Here is a 24,188-nt window from a genome sequence, read left to right on the forward strand (position 1 = left end):
TTTATAGACATAACCCTTTTTTGTGTTCATGTTTGTTTCTTGGGGGGGAGGGCAATGTCTTTAGAAAATATGATTATCGAATTATTTTGATTATATGTCAGTAATAATAAATGATAAATATCCATGTACAACAATTTTCCTTGATCAATTGCTTCAAGTTCCAAGTAGAAAATGCATGTATCATGTTCATTTACACTTGTTGAATTTGAAATCACCGTCATAGTGGGGAACCTATGCCCAATTTTTCAACATCACTATGATATATTGTTTTTGATGTGGCGAGGAAGATCATAATATTAAACAAGATATGTACGTTACAGTTAGACTGTTCAATATCTAACAATAGGTATGGTCCTCAGGCATGATTGAATAAATACTAGTACAACCTACCTGTTTATTATCTTCTTTCCCTTCGACAGTCATGTGGCCACAGTTTACCTGTCAATTTGGTAATTTTCCGGGGGGTACTTTTATTTCAGGGGGTACTTATATTAGATATTGAAGATTTGTCCGGGGGGTACTTCTATTCCAGGGGGTACTTCTATTTGAGAGGTGAGAGTAGGCATTACTAGTATCAAGTTGAGAGGGTTGTAGCATGGCCATGGAGGCTTTTGTATTTGCAGAAGATGTTTTCAAATTGCAGAACAAAATTTTGGCATTCTGCAATATTGCAGAACGCTGAAAAAAAGTATTTCTACCACTGCGCATCTAAATGAAAAAAAATGTGCTCCGAGCCACTCAGAAAACCCCATGTTTTCCGCTAGGAGATCCTCTTGATATACATTGATATGTAATACAAACTGGGTTGCGACTCTCTAAAAATCATGTGCCGAGCGGCATTCTGCGCTGAGGGGCGGAGTCTTGTTTGCCCCTGTAAACATGTAGAAAGAGTTCCCAGGATAGTTCTATCAGGTTGATTGCCCAGTGTCTAGCAATATATACTTTTGGAAATATTACATGTTACACTGTGACCATTCAGCACCCATCAAAACCTTCCCAAAAATTCACAGAAGTTTAATACTGATAAGGAATGTGGTCGTCCGCTAACCGTTTCCGTGCATTACTTGAAACTGGGTGCCATCTTGTTGTTAGAATGTCATTCAGTCGGTTAGCATTCTTGACAATGATAATAGAATATTTCTGAATTTATGGACATAAATTCGAATGTGTAGGATACTTAAATAGTCTCTGGCACTCCGCTCGGATCCAACAAGTTTGCAAAGTGGGCGGCACGCGTCGCACACAAATCGGGTACAAATACTTTGGCGATTTCAATTACAATAATATTTATATACAGGATCGATCATACACTAGCATTCAGTTTTAGTGTACGGGTGCCTAGCTAATACTGAGAGGCATGAGCAAACGAGAGAGAGGGGTCGTTGGTGAGATCCATTGTAAAATAAAACGCAAAGGACACTTCTAAATGGGAGTGCAGTGATTTTCTTGCTGTCTTGAATATTTTTCAAGAGTTGATAGGAGGGGGGAGGGCCTAGGAATTTTTTTTGCTTGGGGGAGGGCCTAGGAAAATTTTTTTAACCCGACCCTCATACAAATAATGCTTTGTTTTGCAGCATAATTTGTTACAATTGAATTGTCCATATTTTGATCATGAGGAGTGAGGACTGATGCAAATGTGAGTGTAACTGTAAGGCAGCAGCAAGTAAATTTTATGGATGAAATCAGCGCGCTCATTATTTAATGATAGTCATGTCCTTTTGTATCCGCTAACTGTACTTGTATTATCTTTTGTTGTGACCTGTACTTAGCCAAGTGTGGCAGAAATGTGCAATAAAGGTCTTCATTCTTCATTCATTAATCTTTGCCTGATTTCGAGAAAAAAAAAAACATTTTTTTACCCTACCGCAATGGTCAACATACCGAATATAGTACAATATGTCGCAAACTATAGTCAGTTCTATCGCAAAAATGTTCTAAATGCAATAAAAAGGCATATGCACATGTAAGAATGGTGAAAACTCCATACAAATGTGTTGTACAATTATTGTGTATGCAAGCTGTAAAAAGATTGCTCGTCGTCACGAACTTACAGGGAGACACAGTGCAGCCCTCATGCCAAACTTGTAATATAGTGTGTAATTTCTGTGCCGTTATTATAAACAACGTGTAATCCAATGTGCTGTTCTTGAATGAAGTGAACTACTAACAAAATCAAAATTTCATTGCCCTCCGAATTCGATGATATGTCCGCCAAAGGCTCTGTGTTGTGCAATGCCAATTGGTTGATATGATCCAGCAGAACTTGAGGCTCGATTGCTCGCATTTGATGGCATGTGCTGACAGGGTGTTCCATATTGTAACAGTGGGGGCTCAAGCGCCTCCAACTGACCAGTCTAACTGGTCGCGACCTTTTAGCCTAGTGGTTAAGGCGTGCGTGCCTGTGATCTGGGCTGCCGGTTTCGGCGTGGGTTCGAATCTCGGTTGGGATCACTTGTTTCTACTCGCTCCTTTGATTTGTTTCAATATGAATACCCAGTTGAATAGAGTTGCTGCCCAGGTATTCCAGAATGCCCATGATGGTATGACATGTTTACTGTTGAATCAAGGAGGTCTTATATCAAAACCTCATTGGTTGAATACAGGACCTGTTGGTCGTGATATCATATTTTGTTGCCTCAAGTCTTGTTTAACAAGATTCGTGATCTCAAAATATAACGTTGGGTAACATAAATTCGTGGGGTACTTAAATTCGGAATTTTTCGAAAATGGGGTATTTAGGGATATGTGCTAGATGCAACATCAGTAATACCGCTAGAAATGCCAACTTGACAGACTAACATATTCAGAACACTGTCTGAAAAGCTTCGATAACCATGCATTAGAAGTTGGCTACGTCAAAAACTCTCCGTCCCTTATTGTCACAGTCTGAGGGCTTCGTGGGAGAACTATACTACATAGTTGTTCGCTGGTTTATAAGACAAATGTCACAAAACCTCTTCCTGCTCAACACAATTATTTACAATACAACTTATTAGAATCTCTTTTGCTAACCTACAACTGGACTCTAAGTGTGATTAATCATCAAAACGCCTCTTTGTTGCTACAACCAATGGCTACGGCACTACGGTGAATTTTCCCGCCGCCATATTCGTTACCCAGAATCCTGCTATTCGGCAGACGACAAACGTTTGTGAGGAACACTTTTTTGTCCAAATGTTGTGTGTGATAGTGGACTGATGGCGATATTTTCCTCAAAGTTTGCTCTTGGCACAAGCAGAAACACATGGACATAGTAGTATTACCATTTCTACGGCATCCAGCTAACGCCCCGATGAATAATGTACAAATTTCCATGACGGTGGGGGTGAACTTTGAGTAGCGTTCTACCGACTCAACACACGGGTTGTTCCCTGAGGCCTGATGTGTGCGGTACGACCGTTTTTTCGTGTATTTTTTTTTACTTGGACACGTCTATATATATCCATAGCACTCTCCTCAAGCCAAGGATGGAACGAATAGCTGCTGTATAAAATGTAATTAGCTGTAAGATATTCAAGACGAATCTTCTCTCCCGAATTAATGTTCACCCCTGTCCGACAGCACCGTCATTGTGCGTGCGGCGGACGGTAGTTTCAAGTTGAAATATTATGGTGTCAGCACGACTAGAGACAAAATCTACCATATATATGATTAGTGCAAAGATAGTACATGATACTGACAGAATAATAGAAAAAAAGGATGGTTTATTGTTCTGCTAGATTGATTTCAGTCAACCATTATCGGAAAAATCCCGAATTCATGTTACCCAACGTTACGTATCTTTTTTTTTTTTTTTTTTTTTGCCCGTCTTGGTTTTTTTTTCGCCCTATCTCATTAAATTTTGAGTCTGCGGAGGATGTCATCCATAAAATTACTTGTTGTGGCCTAAGGTAAATTTAAACATCTGATACCATTACAAAAATGCAATTAAGTGTTACAGTATTCTATGATTCCCATACGATGTTATAACAAATATTATAGGTAACGTTACAATAATTACCTGGCTGAACGTTTCCAGACGCCTCCATTGCTGCTTATTTTCACACAAGTAGATATTTTGTAACTCAACTACACTCTGAAAGTTTTATGAAGAACTGTCTTGCATAACCTGCTCTAATATTGGTCAATAATCGAAACTTCTTGCACAATCGGAAGTATTAATGTTGCAACGTTCATGCATGTGTGCTGCACGGGCTAGAAGTACTTCTGGGTCAAAGGTTATATTCTAGCGCGAAACTATGCACACGTCACTTATTTACCCTGGTCTGTGATGCTAATCAAAATCACCAGGTTTTGCCGATGTATATCTGATTTTTTAACCAAATAATTCCTTTTAATAAATGCCTTTAAAATACATATCTCAGATGCCAATTTGTTTGCTAAAATGCTTTTTGTACAAGGAACGATCTTTGTGTCTGTTAAAAGTACATTCGGGTCTAAGGTAGATAGTGTGCCGTGCGCAAATTTAGCTTGCCTGTTGGAGGGACGGAGTGAACTGTCGGCCAAAGGATCGTCTGCGAGCCAAGGTTTCATCCAGTTTTGTCCGTGGGGCAAAAGTTTGACAGAGTCACAAGAGGAACGCCACCTGGACAGTCTGGATTTACACTTGGCGGTTTTTCAGCCCAGCGCGTGCTGAAAATAGGCGTAAGTCTTGTTGTGGGGAAGTGTTGCAGAAACTCGCTTGTCTTCGTGTGTACACGGTACGCGGAACTCAATTCTTGTCAGGGTGTCACTTAATTGGTAACTCCTAGCGAACTGCGTTAACATATCTACAGTAAGTCTTATGTTTTTCAAAAGTACGATATACAACCACAAGTGCGTTTCAGTTCATTTAATGGCTGCTAACCCTGAAGAAAACGTCGCGAATATCTACATGTAAATCATAAAAGGAAGGGGCCACTACAGGGGGCAAGGTGTGTGCGTGTGCCGAAGTAGTGCAAGCGTCCAGCCAGCAAGTTAATAGCTTTACAAGCCAAGCACAAGCGTAATATCTGAGGTATAGACTTGCCTTCACTTCGAAAAAGAGGTAGAGATTGTATTAAGTCAATTTTAGGCATTCTATGACTTATTCTTTCTCTCAAGCTGTTTTGAAACTCTCTTTTTTCGCGTCCGTAAGGCAAGAACATGGCGGCGGCGGTGTACAACAAAATATAACATTTTTGTACACGCTTCCTTTCTTGCTTACTTCCTTGCACAAATTTACTCCCGCAGATTTCACCATTGTAGTTTACATTCGCCAGTAATTATCATCCAAAATAAAAATTTGTTTGAGTACTCAAGTACGCATACGTCGTATATTTTTCTCCATTCTTCGACTTGTGTGACTGAAAATGTCGCTGTGAAAATTATGGTCATGTGATTGTGAATGTCATACCCGAAAAAAAACCAGGTCCGATTCTTGAAAAAATTATAGCTATCCTACATATTTGCCGCCATATATATATTATATTATATGGAGTTATGTAGGATTATTATATATTATATAGAATTATATATGTATATATAGACAGAAAGATACAAGTTTGTGTGTACATTTTATTTATCCCCAGTAACATGCTAAATGTTTAGTGATTTGCCATAGGAGTTATGGCAGCACATTTGGTCCCCTTCAGCTGTCCCGATAAACTGCCGGAGCTACACTGTACCAGTAGTAATTACTGGTAACACATCAAGTGTCACATGTCCTTGCTGCAGGCTAGGGGGTGAGTTTACATGTAAAATGGGCCTGTTGGACAAGAGTATTCCTTCAGCAAGACTTGTATTTTGTAAAACGATAATGATATGGATTCAATCAAACTCTATCTGATGCAGCAAATTTTCACCAACTTAATTTTGTTGTTTCAAGATGCTGAATTATTCACAATGCGGTTCAACTTTGGTAGGTGAAGGTAGGGTAGGTACAACTTTGGTTAGTATGTGGTTTCTGGTGCCATTTTCGAAAGGCAACTTAACTTGCATGCAAGAGTGTCATAGCTTTTTTTGCAGGGATATAGTATCAAATAAAACAATGTAATGACCGTACATCTAAATTGTTTGGAGAAGCGATACAAAAAGCAGGAGCAAACCTGTCTTTCAAACTTGGTCTGTGTTAAGTCTCATCAGCACATTTGCATGCAGATTTGGTACCACGGTCCATTTTCTATAGCCTTTATGACATTCATGTGAACAGGAGATGTTCAACTTTAACAGTTGAATGGGTGCCATCCAGTAAGTTTGCACAATTATAGCTGGTAACTGGTGGTGTAGTATTGGGATAGTATGATGATTTTGAATGGGCCTACCAGAATTCCGCTAATTGATGTTTTCAAGCGGTATTTGAATGGGTGAGTTTTGGAAACAGTTCATAAGAGATCTATAACCATGTTGTTATGACCATAATAATGCTTTCAATCATACTCTAATCTAACAATGGAGTATTACATTTGCACCACCATGACATTCTTGCCAGCACTCATTAGTTCTTGTTGCTGTACATGTGTAGTATCTGTCACTTATGATCATCTGAGTTGTTAATTTAAGTTCAACAGAACGTGTGTTTATTACTTATTCATGGTTTCAGCAATGGTATGTCTAAGATTCGGTTTGTGGGCTCACCCCGCTGGTAACACAACTTAAGATGTACTTCAGTCTTCAGACTATATAAACATGTAAATGAGACCCTTTTGCTACTACAGACAGCACCTTTTCTTGTATATAGGTGTGTATTTGTAGAAAATAGTAGCTTTTCTGTTATTGAAACAAAGATCCAACATGACACATGCATGTTCAGCTACAGGGATTGTGGAAGAGTGGTTGCGTTATATCTTAGCCCTTTTACATGTTAGATAACTAAATGATTTTTTTTTTAGAATCATTTTTGGTCTATGAACTTATAACGAAGTGTTGACTACTAAACACCATTTTAAATACCATTCATGCTTAATTCCCCACAAAGCACAGAAAGACTTTTGAAAGATAAAGAGAAAGGGTCCTAAACCAAGGAGGTTACAGGGAAATATGACGTGAATAAATTAGAGGCATTTACTTAACATTATTTTTGTTGTTGTTAGAACATGTGTTTTGAGGCTGTTACAGTACTGGGTCTGCAATAATAATTCCAGAAGTAATTGACTGTAAAAGTGCCATAAACTCAAGAAGCTGCATAGCCTGACGCTGTTATGGTATTTGTGTAACAGAGACTGCATTATATGTGGTTAGATGTCCGCATTTTCGGTAATTAGGGCAATGGTATAATATTCCTGGATAGCCTAACCCCATGACAGCCAAAAATAGCTTCATTGTAAATCTAGCATGTCGTTTTGAAAAATAAGTTTTGCATTAGTGACAAAAACTGGTGTTTCATATGATTTTGGTACTGTATAGAAACTACCATACTAGTATTCTCAATTGAGTGCATTGCGTCCAATTCACCGGCCATGGTGTACAGGCAGTCCCCAAACGTGAGTTTGCCATGTTAGAATCTGGCCTGGGGTAAGATAAGTTAAATAAGCAACGTGACTGCCACACTAATTCTAAACATGCCGGGTAACTTGCTTGGTTGGCGATATGACCCGTGCCTGCTTCTGACGAGGCCTAGGAGGTCACCTGGGTCATGTTAGTACAGTATATGACATACAGAGACTGATTTTCCACGGTAAACGCTCAGCTTTCTCCAATAGACGAGGAAAAACATCAGGAGGCTAATTCCAAGTAACATAAAAAGGACTGACAAGCAAATTATGTAGAACAATATAGCATGTTATGTGACTAGTCTAAATGTTGACTTAAAATCCCAACTGATGGTGACCCGGTTCCCGGTTTCACTTCTTTTTCTGAGACAGATGATGGGGAAAAGAAGATGTTGAACCGGATAGTGAGTGAGTGAGTGAGTGAGTGAGTGAGTGAGTAGAAGCCGAAGGATCTTAAGCAGTGTGTGGATTCTGTGTGGCCTGAGTGCATCCTAGAATATGGGAGCCCCAGTAATCTAAGTGTGATCTTCTATTATATGCATAATCAATGAGGAAGTCGTATAAACCTAATGTTTTCTATATTGGCACAGTGGCACTATTCAAACATATGACGTTAATGACTGAGAAAGGAAGAAACACGATAGATATGATGATGCAAATCACCTAATTATGCTCAGGAGATACTGCAAAAATCCTTAGTGGACGTAAATTCCATACTTGCTTTCTCCATACCCATTGGGAAGTAAGGTGGACATCAGTAGACATGAATCATGCAAATCAGGGTCTCATTTATATAATTGCTGAGGAAATGCTACAATAGCCCTCTTTACAAGGATAAGACTTACAATTTGGGTTGTACCGAGGCTAGGTCCCCCAGGCTAGGTTCCGAAGACACACCCACATGCCAAATATCATCACATTCCATCCCTAGCTTATTAAGTTATGCTGGTAAAACTACTATGTATGCGGAAAGTTAGACATGCACCGAAAACAAGATCCCCATGAAAATTAAGTTGGCCATGAAGAGGCAAGGTTTAGGGCCATGAGAGATTGAACCTTCTCAAGTTCTGTAGTTTCTATAATCACGTACACGAATAAATATAACTGTCATTGTCAAGCATCCACTGACGTCTCGTGCCATGCATGCTAATAATAATATCCCGTCTAGAAGGAAAACTCCACCAATCTGACCTCGAACGTGCCTCTGCTAATTTAATGTTGCAAATGTGGTGCTCGATGAGTGAAGTTTTCGTAGTGTGGTGTTACGACCTCATTTGCCTGAATTGACAGGCACAGATGTGGAAGTCGTCATCACCACACGCCATGATGAATTACAACTTGTGCTCCTCCCGGTTATTTACAAAGAATAGCCATTTATCACTGCGGGGCACCGTCAGAAATTGCTGCTCTTGATATGGTCGATTGACATTTGTTGCTTCTGACCCGTAAAGCGCTATAACTATAAGTTCAGTGAGTTTTTTTGTTTGTTTTTGTATTTCACAGTTAAAACCTCCTGAGTTGGAACTGTGAGAGCTCCGTCCCATTATGTAGGCAACTCTGAGCCCTGTTTACTCTCTGTGTTATGGATTCCTTGTTGTAAGCGATCTGGGTTTCAAAGTGGTAAGAGACAGATGCAAGCGAGCGGCATTGTTTAGAATAGATCACAATGACCCTACCGTTAATCTCTCGCAGCATGCTTTGCATGAAATAGGCTTTTGCATAAAGCAACATCGCAACCCAAAAATATAACGGGACCGGCAAACTTCCCTGGCATTCGTTGTATGTCCTCCCTAAGTCGGGTCTTGGTCCTCGGGCCGAAAATTGTCACTAGGGACGGCATTAATAGTGGAGGAGATTGCTGTATTTGAAGCCGATTCAGCGCAGCCGGAAGGATATCACTATCAGTATGTTGTGTCAGTGTTTGCCGGCGGTAAATTAAGAATTGACGGGTTTATGTATTTTCTCTGAATTCTATCGGTCTCCGTGTTTGCGATACTAATTGAACAGTGAATAGTATGTTATTTTTAACAGCAAGGTCATTGCTTTCAATGTTGTTTTTCTTGCTTCGACAGATTGAAAACATTGCCGGTGGGAAGTTCAGCAAGCCTGGGTAGGAAATATCGCCTGGCGCGGTGACCGATAGGATAGCGCTTGGTTGCGAAACGCAAGGTACGCGGTAAATGCGACTACCCATTATTTCTGGCTGCTAGCTATCTCTACACGTCTACTACCCTATCTCGCTTCGTACCAATGCTTAACTGATCTGTTCGTGGCATGTTGGCATATCGTTCATTTTCACGACCTTTCGGTCACGAAGTTTATTTAAACTTAAGTCACCGCTGCATATTTCTCACGTTTTCTGGACAGCCGTTCCTTCATCAGCGCTCTTTCCTGTCCCTGCATCTGTCCCTTTATACAACATTCCGTCTTCATAGTTCACCTTTGCAACCTTATTCTCATACGCCTCTGTTACGAAAGAAGCCAGTGATGTAAGCTCATTTGTGGTGCTTATTCTTTGTATTGCTTTGCAGGTTGGTAACAAACTACCAAGCATAAACGTTTCTTGGTCCAAATGAAGCATGCGACATTCCGTCAATACGACCATGTGGGCATCACTTTGGCGCTAGATAATTGACGAGTGTCCGTATTCAAACAGTTGCTAGCTTAGTATGCTGTAGTGACGTTTAACCGTAGCTGTAAACTTTACGGCGAGGAGTATTTGCTTATTTGTTTATAACGGCAACAGACGCTGTAGTGTACATTGCAAGTTCGTTTTGCCTTTTTGCAGCTCAAAGCGGAATCTGACAGGGCGGCAAAGTCGAAGTGAGGATCCCAGCGCGAGAGTTCAAGCGGCGAAAGCGGCGCCAGCGGCAGCGAAGTTTCCCCAGCCTGCCGTGTGTGTAGCTTCAAGTGGCGTCAGGAAGCCCCGTAGATTGCCCCTTAGCGAGGCGACTGCTGAGTAAGACTGTCCAGCTCTATAGTGCATAAGCAACACCTGTGCCTATTTAGGACTTAACGCATATCCTAACATACGTAAGAATACAGGTAGAAACAGGTAGGAGTGTCAGCATGAGTGATAAGAATAAGGATGATGACATCTGCCGGGACTTTCTGCGGAACGTCTGCCGGCGTGGTAAGCGATGCAAGTACCGTCACCCAGATGAGGACGAGGGGGGTGTTGGTGGCCACCAGAAGCAATCGTACGTCTTCTGTCACGACTACCAGAACAAGGGCTGTGATCGAAACAACTGCAAGTTCATCCATTGCACAAAGGAAGAAGAGGACTTCTACAAGCAGACAGGAGAGTTGCCGTCTAGTCTACAGAAGCAGCCCGGTGTGGGCGGGGGCAGCGCCGGGCCTGGAATGCTCGGGTTAGGAGCCAGTAACGGCGGTGGATCGTTGGGGGGCGGAGACATACCAATTTGTCGTGACTTTCTGAAGAACGAGTGTCACCGCGGCTCTAAGTGTAAGTTTCGCCATGTGGCCCAGGACGAGTACGACTATCCGTTGAGTTCACGTGACTCCCTGGCGCCGGAACCGCCCTTGCCGTCCTACACCTCTCGGTACGACTCCTACGAACCGCGCTTCGACGATTACGAGTATGATCGCCTTCGTCTGAAGCGACGTAGAGACGACCTCGACTTCGACTACCGTGAACGTGAGCGCGACTACGAACCTCCACGACCACGTCCTCTGGACTACCGATTCCTGGAAGACGAGAACATCATGCTTCGCAGAAAGATCGACGAGTTGAAGAAGCAGGTGTCCGATCTCCAGGCGACCAACGAAGTCCTGCTTGAGCAGAACGCACGCTACCGAACCGAGCGGGCGCTGCAGCGGTCCGGCACCCCTCCCCGCTCCGAAAACCTCCCCGTCACCAACTATAACCACGGGATAATCTCACAAGCCATCACGCACACCATCAGCCATGCTAGCGTAACCAACCCACAGATTCCGCAGGCACCGAGCGTGACGCAGCTCAACAGCGCATCTTTGAATCAAGCTCAGTCGCGAGGGCTCGCCCAGGACCTGCTGTCCGGGCCTAACGCAGCCGCTTCTGCAGCAGCCATCCCCATCTCCCACCAAGGTAGCACCTTGCCCGTGTCCGTGGCACAGGCCATCGCTTCAGTTGCGCAGCAAGGTTTGGTGTCTTACCCAATCATGACTGGTAACATGCGCACCGCCATGGCCCAGAGCAGCTTGTCCCAGAGCTTGCCCCAACACTAAACACAACCAACCACATACTAACCCTTCCTGTTTCCATGCGTAGCAAATATGTCAGTTTCCAACATATTCAGGGAAATGATAGTCGTCTCCGTTCAGTTTGGGTCTCGGAGCGGGAAGGCTCGTTTGTTCATTTGGAAGTGGGGAAACGATGAGTCTGAAAAGGTCAACAACAGGGTAGCAACGGTGTCTTTGATATCATAGGCTTGATGTGTAATGTACTTTCGCAGCTAGCTGTTGCACAGTATGTTAATGCTCTATATTTTGTCGGGGCGAACTATACTGTTTAAACCGTAGACAGGCTCGCTAGTACATGACGCCCTGTACATCGCCACAGAAGTAAATAGTTTACATCTCTCTTCATTCGAAGTGCCCGAATGTCATGTTCAGTTAAAATGTCATTGTTTGTACGCGCGTACGCCGCATCCAGAGAGTTTTTTTTAATGTATACATGTTTTTTTTTCTATTCTACTCTGTAAAGTGCGATTTATAGATTGGCTAAGTTCATTTTAAAAAAGTTAAACAGTTTCTATATTACATTGAACAGTACAATGCTGAACAGTATAATTGTGCGTCCTGTATTTGCGCTAGCCTTCGCTATATTGGCAACGTACGATGTAGCATTGCCGGATTTTCTTTGTATACCCATTTTCGTTGTGGTGTTACTTGTAGTGGATATCGTTGTTATTAGTAGTAGTGATATAACAGTCAAATGCTATGTATCTTCTTGGTTTTCTTGCGAATGTACGTGGCCCGCGATGAGGACAAATCCACGCCAACAAAATTCTCGAGACCAATGCAAGCGTCCGTTCACAACGCGTCCAGCATTTGGTTCACTTCAAAATAATGATTAATGCTATGTTTTATCACAATCTTCATACACAGCACTCAGAAATGTTAAGAAGTGTATATGTATAGCTCCAATTCATTTTTTTTTTACGTTTCTTTTCCTTTTTAAGTGGCATGAATTTTATTAACGAATCACTGCGGTTACACAGTTTATGTTTTGTCCAAACCGATTGTGATATTCTCAAAGCTGCAAGCCGGTGTACAACCGTTTTGCCACTTACCTGTATATCTTGAATGTAGGCCGTCGGAGTAACACTTAATGTCTTCTTTTAGAGCATTCTATTGAGTTGAAATTGTTTGTATACACCTTCCTTGATCATTCCTCTCCGAAATGTGGTGTCCACACGCGTACGCCTTTGGGAAATCTGTATAAGGTGGGGAAATGTACAATACCAATCGTTTCCTTTATACCCTGTGGAGACCCGTTTATTCTGTGTATTTCATATAGGATGAAACCTGTTAACATGGTCGCGTAGTCACATTGGGGCCCAAGCCGTAATGTCTTGTCTAAAATCTGGCTGTATTCCAAACCTGCTCGAAGCGCATGTCATTTTGGATGCAGTGTGATGAAAGAAGTTGTGAATTCTCATCCTTCTCAATAATGAGTAATTGCAATCAAATGGATAACAAAAAGTTGTATCTAAACTTTCAGTTGGTACCAAAACAATTGTTTCTGCCTTGGGCCTCAATGTGGCACAGGACTCATGCCTACCTCTCTTGCTGCATAAGATAAGTAATTTGTACCACGTCTTGTCAAGGACATAACCGGCTTGTAATGCCTGAGATGTACGAAATGTGTAGATGGTGTAACGATATACATGTACGATGGAGGTTTTGCAATTGATTTTCCGATTAGCTCCTCTATGCTGGAGTCAGTTGACAGAAATGACTATTTCAACGGACCAATGGGGACGATTTGTAAGTAGTTGGTCAAATGAAACGTGTGCTGTAAAAATGACTATTGATTGTGTCGTTTCTTGGGTAGATTTCTTGTGTGAATCCCGACGTTCGAAGGCTAAGGTTGTGTTTTAGACCCCCGAAGGTTGTGAGTGAACGCCTGGACCTCGAGATTACGCGTGATACGTGTGAAAGGACAGCTAGAATACAATCATAAGTTATATAAAACATACATGAAGGAGGGGGTGATGCGAACCCAACTTTCACCGCGCTCAAGAGATCTGTGTATAGGGGTCACCCTAAAGAGGTGTTAAACTGTTCTTTACACCACAAATAAAGTGTGACCTGACCTTTCGACACAGATCCAAGTTTGGTTCTTCTGACTGCTCAGTGCACCCCGGGAGGCTAACCGTCTGGGGACCAGATGTAGTACATGTATGTGAAACACGTCCGGTCGGTCCATTAGAACTGTGGCTGACGTGGAAAACCAGGTGCTTTCACTGGCGCATTTACGACCATTTCCACAGACCCCAGACCGGGGCAACCGAAGTAGCGCCCAAGGACCGTTAGTCAGTAATAGATAACTGACTTACGGGGATTTAAAATCGTGCGTCATTCTCAGGGAAATAGTGTACAGCGGCAGGCAGAATTCCAGTCAAAAATGTTTACGTGGTTTCAAAATTCAGTCCATATTCTGACTGAATTTTGAAAATATCATTAGTAATTTCAAACGTTTGTCATATCAATGGCTATGTATTGGCGAGCAATGTCACACTCCGGCAAAACAAAAGAAAATGAACGCCGTGGATCTTCAACCCCGAACTCATCTTTGAAAACTACATCATGGTAAGAAAAGGGTTTATCTTCCGACCCCGATTTCCACCTAGATCTTTATATACATAGATGGTGGGTGCTATGTGTACGCTCCAACTTGGACCGTATGATGGTGCGCAGAAATTGCGAGGGATATTTACACGTGGTTTGCTTTACATTTTAAGATGGTCTGCACGGGGGGGGGGTGTCCTGGTAACGCTTAACGGTGCATTTCGGCCGGCTGACAACGATGAATTCAGGACGACAAATAACGCGCTACGTAGAATTGAAACGACCAGTAACGCTTCACGATTAATATATCGACAACGTTGAATTGGAGCTGGCCGGCTACGATTAACGGTGAATTGGCATGCATGTCCTCTTTAAACAGCGCTGTGAACTTTTCAACCCAGTTTGTAAAACAGCGGGGGTTTGGATCACCCATACATCTTACTTGTCCCGTGTGATTGAAGGTCGAATGTGCTGGCTAATGGCCTTAAACAGTGCCGTCCAGGAAAAACATCTCGAAAGTAGGTCAGATCTGACAAATACCAGCCAATGTGACCACGTTATCATATATAGTGCCGTTAGAGACAGATAATCGTGTAGAAACACGGGGACCATTGTGTCATTTCTGTGACGGGAATTCTAAGATGTAAAATATCTGAAGAAGCTTATATATGTGACACGACTATGTGGTTGATTCTATTTCTCTGAAATCGTTACAGGTTATCTTTTACAGCCACAATGATGGAGTGAGGTGGTACCCGTGAATTCAGAGCAGTCATCAGTGTCCTGGAATGGTCTGTTCATTAAAACAGTTAAGAAGACTATTTCCCCATAATCAAAGAATAACGAAACTTGGCATGTACCCATGTCAGCTATTTTTGAAAAGAGTAATAAGTGTGTGACCTTTAGGGATATGCACAATGCCAGCCTTCTACAGTAATAGTGCGTGTGTGGACGGTTCTCTATTGAACAGCCCTCGTACAAGTGCAAGAGTAAGGTGTGAAGATGGACCCAGTTGAATGACAAACAATCATCAGGTTAACATTTGGGGAGTTGTCGCTAAATGTTTGCCAACTAGCCCAATATGTACCAAATCAGTCAATGTTGGCATTATGAACACTGCCTTTGCATGTATAACGATTTTGCTAGCGGAAGATCTGCTTCGAGATTGAGTAGATTAGTAGAAGCCGTGGAAGACCAAAAGGCACCTTCATCGACACGCTAAGAGCCGACACTAACCTTACTGAAGTGAAGGAAATCTAGTCCCTGATGGAGGATAGGGTGGAGTGGAGAAAGCTTTCAAGGGAGCTCGAGCAAAGTAAAGTAAGTAAGTAAGCAGATGAGTAATTCTAGTCTCTATAACTGGAAGTAGGCCGGGGAGAACGTTCAATGAACTGGCTAAAGGCCCAGCTAATACGTAAATAGAGTTTCTGTATCACTCATAGCAACATTCATCTCGCACGATGCGTACTCATACGTCACACAGTAATACACGGACACATGTGTTAGGATGTGCGCGAGTGCTTGGGCACCTGCAGAGAGTTTTGATGCCAGAACAGTCAAATGTACAGAGGCGAAAGCTCCGAATCCAGTCCTAAAGGAATGATTTATTGCCATAAGACAACATTTACTCAAACATCTTAAACACAAGCCAAATGAAAGTCAAGTTTATGACTTAATCCAAAAGCCATGCCAAAAATTTGAAACACAGAGTAGACCTCAATTCTCTGAAGCTGTAAATAACCAAACTAAAAACTCATTCTTCACTAGAGCACTCAAAACATTCGTCGAATGCCGACCGCACCTTCGTGCCCATTGTCTATCCATTCCTCACCTGGAGATCATATCACGTGATCTCTCACCTGTGTAGCATACCTGCTGTTACTACAGAAACTTTGTAACTACAGGCTAATTCGTCATCGGATTCCTCAAACGCCAGTAATTGTCATTTTGTATCGAAGGAGGTGTTATATTATGTCTTGATCATTTTTCAATTAAAAAAGTGACGACTTTGGGAATCGTCGATCTACTATGGGTTTCGCACAATAGACACAAGAATATACAGCTGTCTCAAATTTCCAAGCGCTGCTGGGAAGGAAGTGCTGTGACGTCAATCATCACAGCAACTGCTGATGCCGTTACTACGTCACACCAATCTGGTATGTGCTGCAAAATGTCGTAAAAATGTCGTAAAATAAGATTTCGGTCAGCCGTGTATTATAAGTACTGTAGTAGTTAAAGCGGCATGTAGCTGGTTTTAAGTTCCATTCAATGAAGCAAATTTTCAAGAGCGCGGTAGAAGCGGTGACCCATCTCATCTGAAATTAAAGGCCTGATCTAGAAACGATGTGATCTCACGAATGGCTCCTACCTTTAAAAGATTAGATGTATGATCCCAACACATTTGACTCGAAATATTCTCCTGACATTCTCATCCCCAAACGGTTAGAAATTTAACCCTATCTAGAACGCCAACTGTGACGTCATATAAATGCCGAACGACGTGTGCTAGGACTATCAAACTTGGTGAATTTTCCTAGAATTTAGTTAACGTTGGCAACAATTTTATAAAGATAGGATAAGTTTATTTTTTGTGTTGCCATGGCAACGGGTTTCTAACAGGCATACCGAGAAGACTAGTACCGGGAGTGGTGCGAAAGAGAAGATCAAGATCATAGCAGGAGAGGGGACATTTGTCACTGTGAAGGCGGTTGTCGGAAAGAATTGCTAAAATACAGGCAGGCAGCGCAAGTGCAGCGGCGGGAATCGGGCTCAATGCCGCCTTCGAGGGGGTGACCTTCGCCAGACGTACGGCTGGTTCTGTAAAGAAGCTCCGAGAAGAGAAGCTGTCAGGTGGACAGTTTGCAGGAGAAATGGCTAAGCACGCGACGAAGGGAGTGTTCTCCGGAGGCGGGACGGTGGCAGGTGCAACGCTGGGACAGATGGCGATCCCCGTCCCGGTTCTAGGGGCGGTCATCGGCGGCGTCATCGGGAACATGATCGGAAAGGGAGCCGGGTACGTGGCCGCGGATGTAGCGCCAGAATTCCTGATGAAAGATGGACAGAAGTGGAAGGTGCGAGAGGGTGGCGAGGAAATCGAAACCGAACCAGAAGGCCAAGGAAAGATGACAAGAATTGACACGGGCCTGTAGATACAGCACAGGCGACAGCGGCAGAGACCTCGGGGGAAAGCTGATGTTTTTTTTCACATTGACGTAGTACATAATCTTGACAACAAATAACTGCTCAAACAAACAAACAAGCAAACAAGCGAATTGACAAACGAACTTCCTTTCCCTAGGTACCATGACGAATACACTGATGCTGCAATTAGTTGCGAAAACGCTAGAGGTCGTTTGATACTCATTAAAACTGGAAGCAATTTCTCTGGTCTCAGAGCTAATTAACGTAAACTTGGAAACTCAGACATAAAGACTGGCTGGAGTTTTTATTTCACCAAACGGGTGATGCCAGTGTTGGGGCATTGACCTCTGCTTGGCATCAGCGATTCCAAGGCTGGCGAAATGTGCTGCAACGGCTTAATAGACCTTTCTCACGCGGCGGACATGATAGAATGAAAACGAGGCCCTTGTGGCAAACATTAGACCGATCCTAACTGTCAATCACAATTAGCTGTTAAGCCAATGATTACCTGATAATTAGAGAATCGACCAATGAGGAAGTGGCTGCAAGACCGACAAATATTTGCATTTCTATGTTTTTATTTTGCATTTCTACGTTTTGACGGAGGAGGGCGGGGACTATGGGATCGGTCAACGAAGCTCTAAGTTTCTGCATCGTTTTTGTGCATTACATTAGTTATAATATTGATACTTGGATATTATATTTTAAAACTTAATGTGATTTAGGAGGAAAACTAAATCTGTTCATTATTTTTGCTGCTTTGCCACATTGGCCTCGTCTTCATTCTATCATGTCCGCCGCGTGAGAAAGGTGTATAAGTGTTTGTTTTGTCATTTTTTTAGCCTCTGAAGGTAAACCTACTTCGTGGTCTTTCACCGTACCCAAGATAAGACCACGCGCAAGTAACAAAGATAATGAGCAAGCTAGTCATAGGTTACTAAGAACTGCCTTTTCTCATTACATTGTGTATAATTCTTGTCACGGCTGGAGGATCTGCTTGCGTAAAGAGATAAGAAGTTGAGACTGTGCTTCCTTGCTGTCAGTGAAGCGGCATATGGTCAAGGTTGCTAATCAGATGAAAAGAACACAACTGGGAGTAATCTCAGTACACTGTGGCCGTACGATCTTAGTTGGAAATTCAAGAACATTGTTTTAAAAAATCTCTATCGTCTTAAAATTAACAAAACCGTCTTAAAATACGTAAAAAAGGAACAATGTTCAATTCAAGTGAAATTTAAATAGAATGACTAAAAACAATATTTTTCACAGTGGAACGACAAATTTCACCTTGGCCCGCCATTGGAACCCGTTCGAATTCGATCGTCATGGACGGAGCTGAGTACCACAGTTTTTTCGTCGAGGAACTGTCAGACGCCGACTTAGAGTCAGTTTTCGGGTCATGAGAAGCTGGGGAAGACGCCCAGGAACATGCTGAAGGAGTTCAGGGTCGAGAAACTGACGTAAATTTGCGGAGAGGAGACTCAGGAGCGAAAATAGGTTTGGATTCCAGGCTATTATTTCCCCAAGCTAATCTTGGCAGACAAAGAAATCGCCCAGTAAGCCGACGAAATCCTCCTCAGTTTCTACCCAGGGGGACCCCAGAAAGGTATGTTCACGTTTCTGAGGGGTTTTACCCGGCAAAAATTAAAAATATTGCCGGCAAAGTGATGTTGCCGTGTTTAAAACAAACGTGATACGCACTAAACACGCCCCCCTCACCAGGGCCCAAGTCACGTAAGCTCCCCAAACCGATGTGCTGGCATCCACAAAATTACGGTCAAAATCGCCAAAATTCTTACAGGTTTCTATCTACAAGGATCTCAGCCCGATACGTGTACGCTTCTGTGGGATTTTTTCCCGGCTTGAGCAAATATCATCCGGGGAAACTACAAGCAAAGGAGACGTAAACATGCACGATTGTTCTTACCACAGCCAACTAAGCGTTTAACAATCGGGCGTCAGGAATTTTGACAATTGAACAGAAATTTACAATTATACCGCCCGATATGAAGTCTACATGTCCACAACAATAAGTCAAGTTACCGCGTGTTTACATTGGATTATATGAAGATCATATGTACAATAGATTGATTTTACATGTATAGTATTAAATAAAGAATCTATGTATTAACCAGGGATTTGTCTCTCTTATGTGGGTCAGTTTGGATAGGCTATGTGATAATAACGTTAATGACCCGCCTGTTCCTCGGTGTATCAGTTTTGCAAAATTCACTGAGGTTTTCTTGCTCAATTACATTTGCTTTTATTAACATCATATGTAATTGAATATAACTTTCATGACTTAATATTCATAAATTGTGCTAATTCGATGACGTCAAAATCCAAGATGGCGAACAACATTAATTTAGGTGTAAACAGGCTTTTTCCCCTTCAAATTGGTCACTGCCTAGTATGTTTTTAATAAAAACATTCAAATTAACGTTTGGAACAAAATCATCTCCTGCAGTTCCCAAAAGCCGCTAGGGGTACCAAACCTACACAACTTATTATCCCTCCCAATAGCTATCTACCACTAAAAATCATGACCAAAGCATGCTCAGAACACGTAATATCAATACCGGAAATTCCGCTGCAGTACCATAGAAAGTCACTAGGGGCCCCAGAATCTAATCATTTAAAGGTCTGGCAAGGACCTACCGACATACGAAATATGAACACAATTCGTGAGTCATCGTTTTGTGCACTGAAATTCCTGTGAACACATTCCTGTACAATTCCTAGAATTCTTGCAGACTGCACACAACATATACTATACCATTAGGCTTGCCCCTAAGACGTCGCCGAAAACTATATCGAGCGTGTGCACAGTGCACGCGACCGCGCCAGTTAACATGTTTAAAATGTCCTATCATGGCATGGGATTTGCATCTATCTATGTCAATTATCACATGATCTATGTAGATTTATAAGTCATGATTGATGATGATGATTTTATTCAGTAAGAAACTCGCGGGTTATGATGATCCGTCAACTCCTTCTTGAGTTCTTCACGTGAGTTATTCAAAGTCCCAAACAAAATCGGCCCCTGCCGTTAAAATATCTGCTTTGGGGCCACACACCTATACCACTTCTTCACGAGCTCATGAGCATGTCCAGATACGAAATATAAAAACCAGAAGTTCTGCTGTAGTACCATAGGCAGCCACCAGGGCGTTCATAATGGAACTTGTCGTCCGCTTTGCAGACAAAAATACACATACCATATATCATTTGGATCTATCCACAACATATTCTTGACGAAGATAGATCGTTAAAAGTGCGAAATTCCGACGTATTTGGAGTATAGGCTGAATCCCGTAGACTGCAATATTAGTCATAGATGTCCAAAACATTTGGAATATCGGTGATTGTTTAAAAAGTAGTATACAACGTTTATATCAATGAATGATATGCGAATTCCACGACTATATATTAAGTAGACGGATAGTGATGATTTGGTATGTAGATAGTTTAAGTAATGATCTAAATAACTCTATTGAACGCCTCGCGATGGCGCAGTGGCAGGGTGTTTGGCCCAGAACCAGGTCCTGGGTTCAAATCTGGGGTTCCCTGATTTGTCTCGTTCATGTTGTGCCCTTGGTAAAGCTTAAGTCAGTACCTAGCTACGGTTAGGGACGTCCCTCGCATAGGACGTTAATTGAAGGTCCCGTGGTCGAGGAGACCCACACCTCTAGCACCTAAAAGAACCCGCCATGCTTGTCAAAAAGAGCAGGGTCCTTCCCGGTGTGAGTGGATCAAATAAATATGTCCGGCTATGCAGCTTGTACTGTTCAGTAAAAACCTGGTGTGTTACGCCATGAGGCGGTTTACCAGGTATGCAGTACAAACAAATATACTAATAATGTAAATCAAGACCTGATTTGCATAATCGGTGATGCCATTTTATAGATCCGCGGCATCCCATGACAGGACTCTCAAAACATGAGGTTGTGGAACTCTAGTTTTTATTGTTATCATCATATTTGTAGAAAACTTAACGAAGTAAGTATTTTGTAGTGCTCTTTCTATGTTAATTACCGAAAATTTTATGAGCGACTGAGTTAATTTCAAGTTGACCACACCCTTGTAAGTTTGTCAGAACTAAAGATAAGTCAGACATGACCCGTTTACAATTACTTTCAGCTTGAATTACACTTGTATGATGATACATGCCTCTACAACTTACATGCCAAATTTGATTTTTAGTAGTAATGGTTTTTATTGAGAAACACAAAATCTTATCACTACAGTCGTAGCCCGAAGGCTAAATTGATGTCGTGATATTACAACGATTGGCTGTTGGCAATAGAACAAAGCGAACTATGGCATAGGAATATTTAAAATCAGCACAATAAATAGATATATACAAACGGGTTTTTAAAAACACGAATGCTGGCGACACAAAGTCAAAACCTAAAGGGAGTCTTCGCATTCAGACGAGAGGCGTGTTAAGTACATGTACACGAACCATGTGCGGGATTGCACTAGTTCTATAGCGTTCTGTTCTACACTTTGGCATGTCTAGATTGTTCGCAGAGCGGGTCTGACGGTGGCTAATGTTCGCTCTTGTAGGCGGTAGAAGGTGCCGATATTGCTCAGACACCATGAGAGATTTAGCAAACTTTAGAGTCAGAGTCGAGCGTCTGGAGTGCAGGGATGGCAGGCTGAGGTGTGCGCAGGCTTCAGCGTAGCAGCCTGTAGTCTCGTCTTAGGATGATGCGTACTGCCCTGCGCTGGATTCTTTCGATCTTGTTGTTCAGCTTTGTTGTCAGACCTAGGTGCCAGACAGGGGCTGCGTACTTAGTCACAGGTCGGATGTAGGAAGTGTACACGATGACAAGGTCATCCTTCGGAGTGCGGAAGTGCTTCAGTCTTCACAAAAGGAATAACCGCTGGCTTGCTTTGTTGTAGATGAAGTTGACATGCACATTCCACTTTAGATCCGACTGCAGGTATACTCCAAGGATCCTCATGATCCCCACTTGTTCCAGGACATTGTCATTAATCTTGAGCGGGGGAGGGGGGCGCAGAGCCCTGCTGAACTGAACATGGAGTACCTTACATTTACCAGGATGGAGGACCATACGACTTTCCTGGGACCAAGTGTTCAGGTCTGTTAAGTCTTGTTGGATGTTCGATGGTTGTGAAGCGATTCTAGTTTCTAGCAAGTTCAGATCGTCAACGAACTTCCATCTCCTGGAAAGGGCTTGTCGTGCTGCGCAGTTTATATAGGCAATAAATATTCTGTTGGGTTAAGGCAGCCCAGGCTCTAAAATTCGTATTCGAGTTCGGCCGCGTGCCTGGCCAGCGGCTCGGCCGAACTCGAACACGGTTCGAAATGTTCTACTACAGAGCAATTCGGGGGGCGCAAGGTCTATTCCACTGCCCAATCATATATATTTCAGGTGTACGTAACGTTATATGTACAAAATTGTTTTATAGGCCATGATTTGGATTGTATTACATTCTAAATGTTTCAATCAAATGGTTTGGTAGGTCTCCTCCACGAACATGTGCCGCGCCGAGTCCTACTAGCGCTGTTTTGACGGAGGTGTTCCAAATAGAACAGGGGGTTCTATATGTTCAATATGGTGTTCGAAGGGAACGGTCGTTACGTCACAGGTGTTGATTTCGCAGGAGACAACGAGCTGCGTGTGTGAGATCGGGTTATGACTTTTGCGGCATTACGCGCGGCTCAAAACAACAGACTTGATCTTTGGAGTAATCAAATATTCTTCATTATAGCTTTCTTATCAAAATTGTCCGGGGCTATTTTGCATACATTTTGATTTTTTTAAACTGGGGTGAGTTTTTAACAAAATATGACCCAAAAATAGTGGTTTCTGATGTTTTTGACCCAAAAAAATAATTTAATCGTCATTTTAAACAAAATAGCCTCGGACAAAAATGATTTGTTTGAGGTTAGCTCTCTTCTTGTAAAATATCATGATGAAAGTTGGTGTTACCGCCTGCGCGCGTAAACCCATGAAATACACAGCTCTTTTTAACCAAAATGTGTATTTCTAACCCAAAATCTAGCTGTAGAAAAACTAAAGTATAATTTATTAAATGCGTTTTAAGTAGTTCTAAAACTGTGTGAAGTTTCATCGTGGTGCGACAAGGCTATCGAAAGTTACAGGATATGTATTGATATGTATGGAATAATACTTCCTGGGCCGCCTTAACCCAATTGAGATTAGAGGGCCTAGAAGTGCTCCCTGTTGTAGTCCGCAAGTTACTGATACGCTGTCGGACAGAACTCCATGGTAGCGGACCACCTGCTGTCTGTTCGCGAGGAATTCCTTACAGTTCCTCTTTTACAGCTGCTAGGATAGTGTAAGGTGTGATATTACACAACCAGTTGAATTCATAGCCGAATACGTGATATGTTGATGAAAGATTTTTTCATAAATTAAGAGAAGCGAAACTTGACACAGACATTATGTGTTACTATAAATCGTTACTAAGTACGCTACCGAGGTCTCAAAATCACCCGTGTGCAAACAATTCTGCCTCGAAGTCAGCTATTGCAAAGTCATTCCAACCCGAAATGGGGCTTGTGTCCCCCTATGCAAAAATGTACTTTCACAGGAACTCTCAAATCTTCTCAAATCTTTATTTGCTTGAACCAAAATCACAGAAGTACATATAATTCATGCAGATACATGCACTTCTGAATTGCGTTGATCTTACATATAACATACCTATGTACAGACGGATGGTATGGTGGAGGAATGAGTTGTATAGTCTGTTGGTCCTGGCTAAGGGGACACTGATTCCGCCAGAGTTCCTTAGAGACCTTCC

General features: G+C 42.2%; 2 protein-coding genes across 8 annotated transcripts in view; one reads left to right on the forward strand and one right to left on the reverse strand.

The window, feature by feature from the left end:
* LOC136446693 (transcriptional repressor NF-X1-like) overlaps nucleotides 1-4,223 on the reverse strand; it is a 125,625-nt gene extending 121,402 nt beyond the window's left edge. The window contains exon 1 of the mRNA XM_066445163.1: nucleotides 4,001-4,223. Within this exon, the coding sequence (XP_066301260.1) occupies nucleotides 4,001-4,028 (28 nt within the window). The 5' untranslated portion in view covers nucleotides 4,029-4,223. The remainder of the gene's footprint in view (nucleotides 1-4,000) is intronic.
* A 229-nt stretch (nucleotides 4,224-4,452) lies between these two features.
* LOC136446696 (zinc finger CCCH domain-containing protein 10-like) lies at nucleotides 4,453-13,479 on the forward strand. Of its 7 annotated transcripts, XM_066445169.1 has the most exons (4): nucleotides 4,453-4,644; nucleotides 5,846-5,893; nucleotides 9,521-9,617; nucleotides 10,237-13,479. In XM_066445169.1, exon 4 carries the CDS (start codon nucleotides 10,518-10,520, stop codon nucleotides 11,673-11,675), a length of 1,158 nt encoding a protein of 385 aa, XP_066301266.1. In that variant the 5' UTR covers nucleotides 4,453-4,644; nucleotides 5,846-5,893; nucleotides 9,521-9,617; nucleotides 10,237-10,517; the 3' UTR covers nucleotides 11,676-13,479. The 7 variants fall into 7 exon arrangements, with proteins under 7 accessions (XP_066301266.1, XP_066301265.1, XP_066301269.1 ...); XM_066445168.1 differs by lacking the exon at nucleotides 5,846-5,893 and having other exon boundaries at nucleotides 4,453-4,700; XM_066445172.1 differs by lacking the exon at nucleotides 5,846-5,893 and having other exon boundaries at nucleotides 9,521-9,624.
* Nucleotides 13,480-24,188: the final 10,709 nt, after the last annotated feature.

Source organism: Branchiostoma lanceolatum, chromosome 13 (genome assembly GCF_035083965.1).
Source record: "Branchiostoma lanceolatum isolate klBraLanc5 chromosome 13, klBraLanc5.hap2, whole genome shotgun sequence".
Taxonomy (NCBI): Eukaryota; Metazoa; Chordata; class Leptocardii; order Amphioxiformes; family Branchiostomatidae; genus Branchiostoma; species Branchiostoma lanceolatum.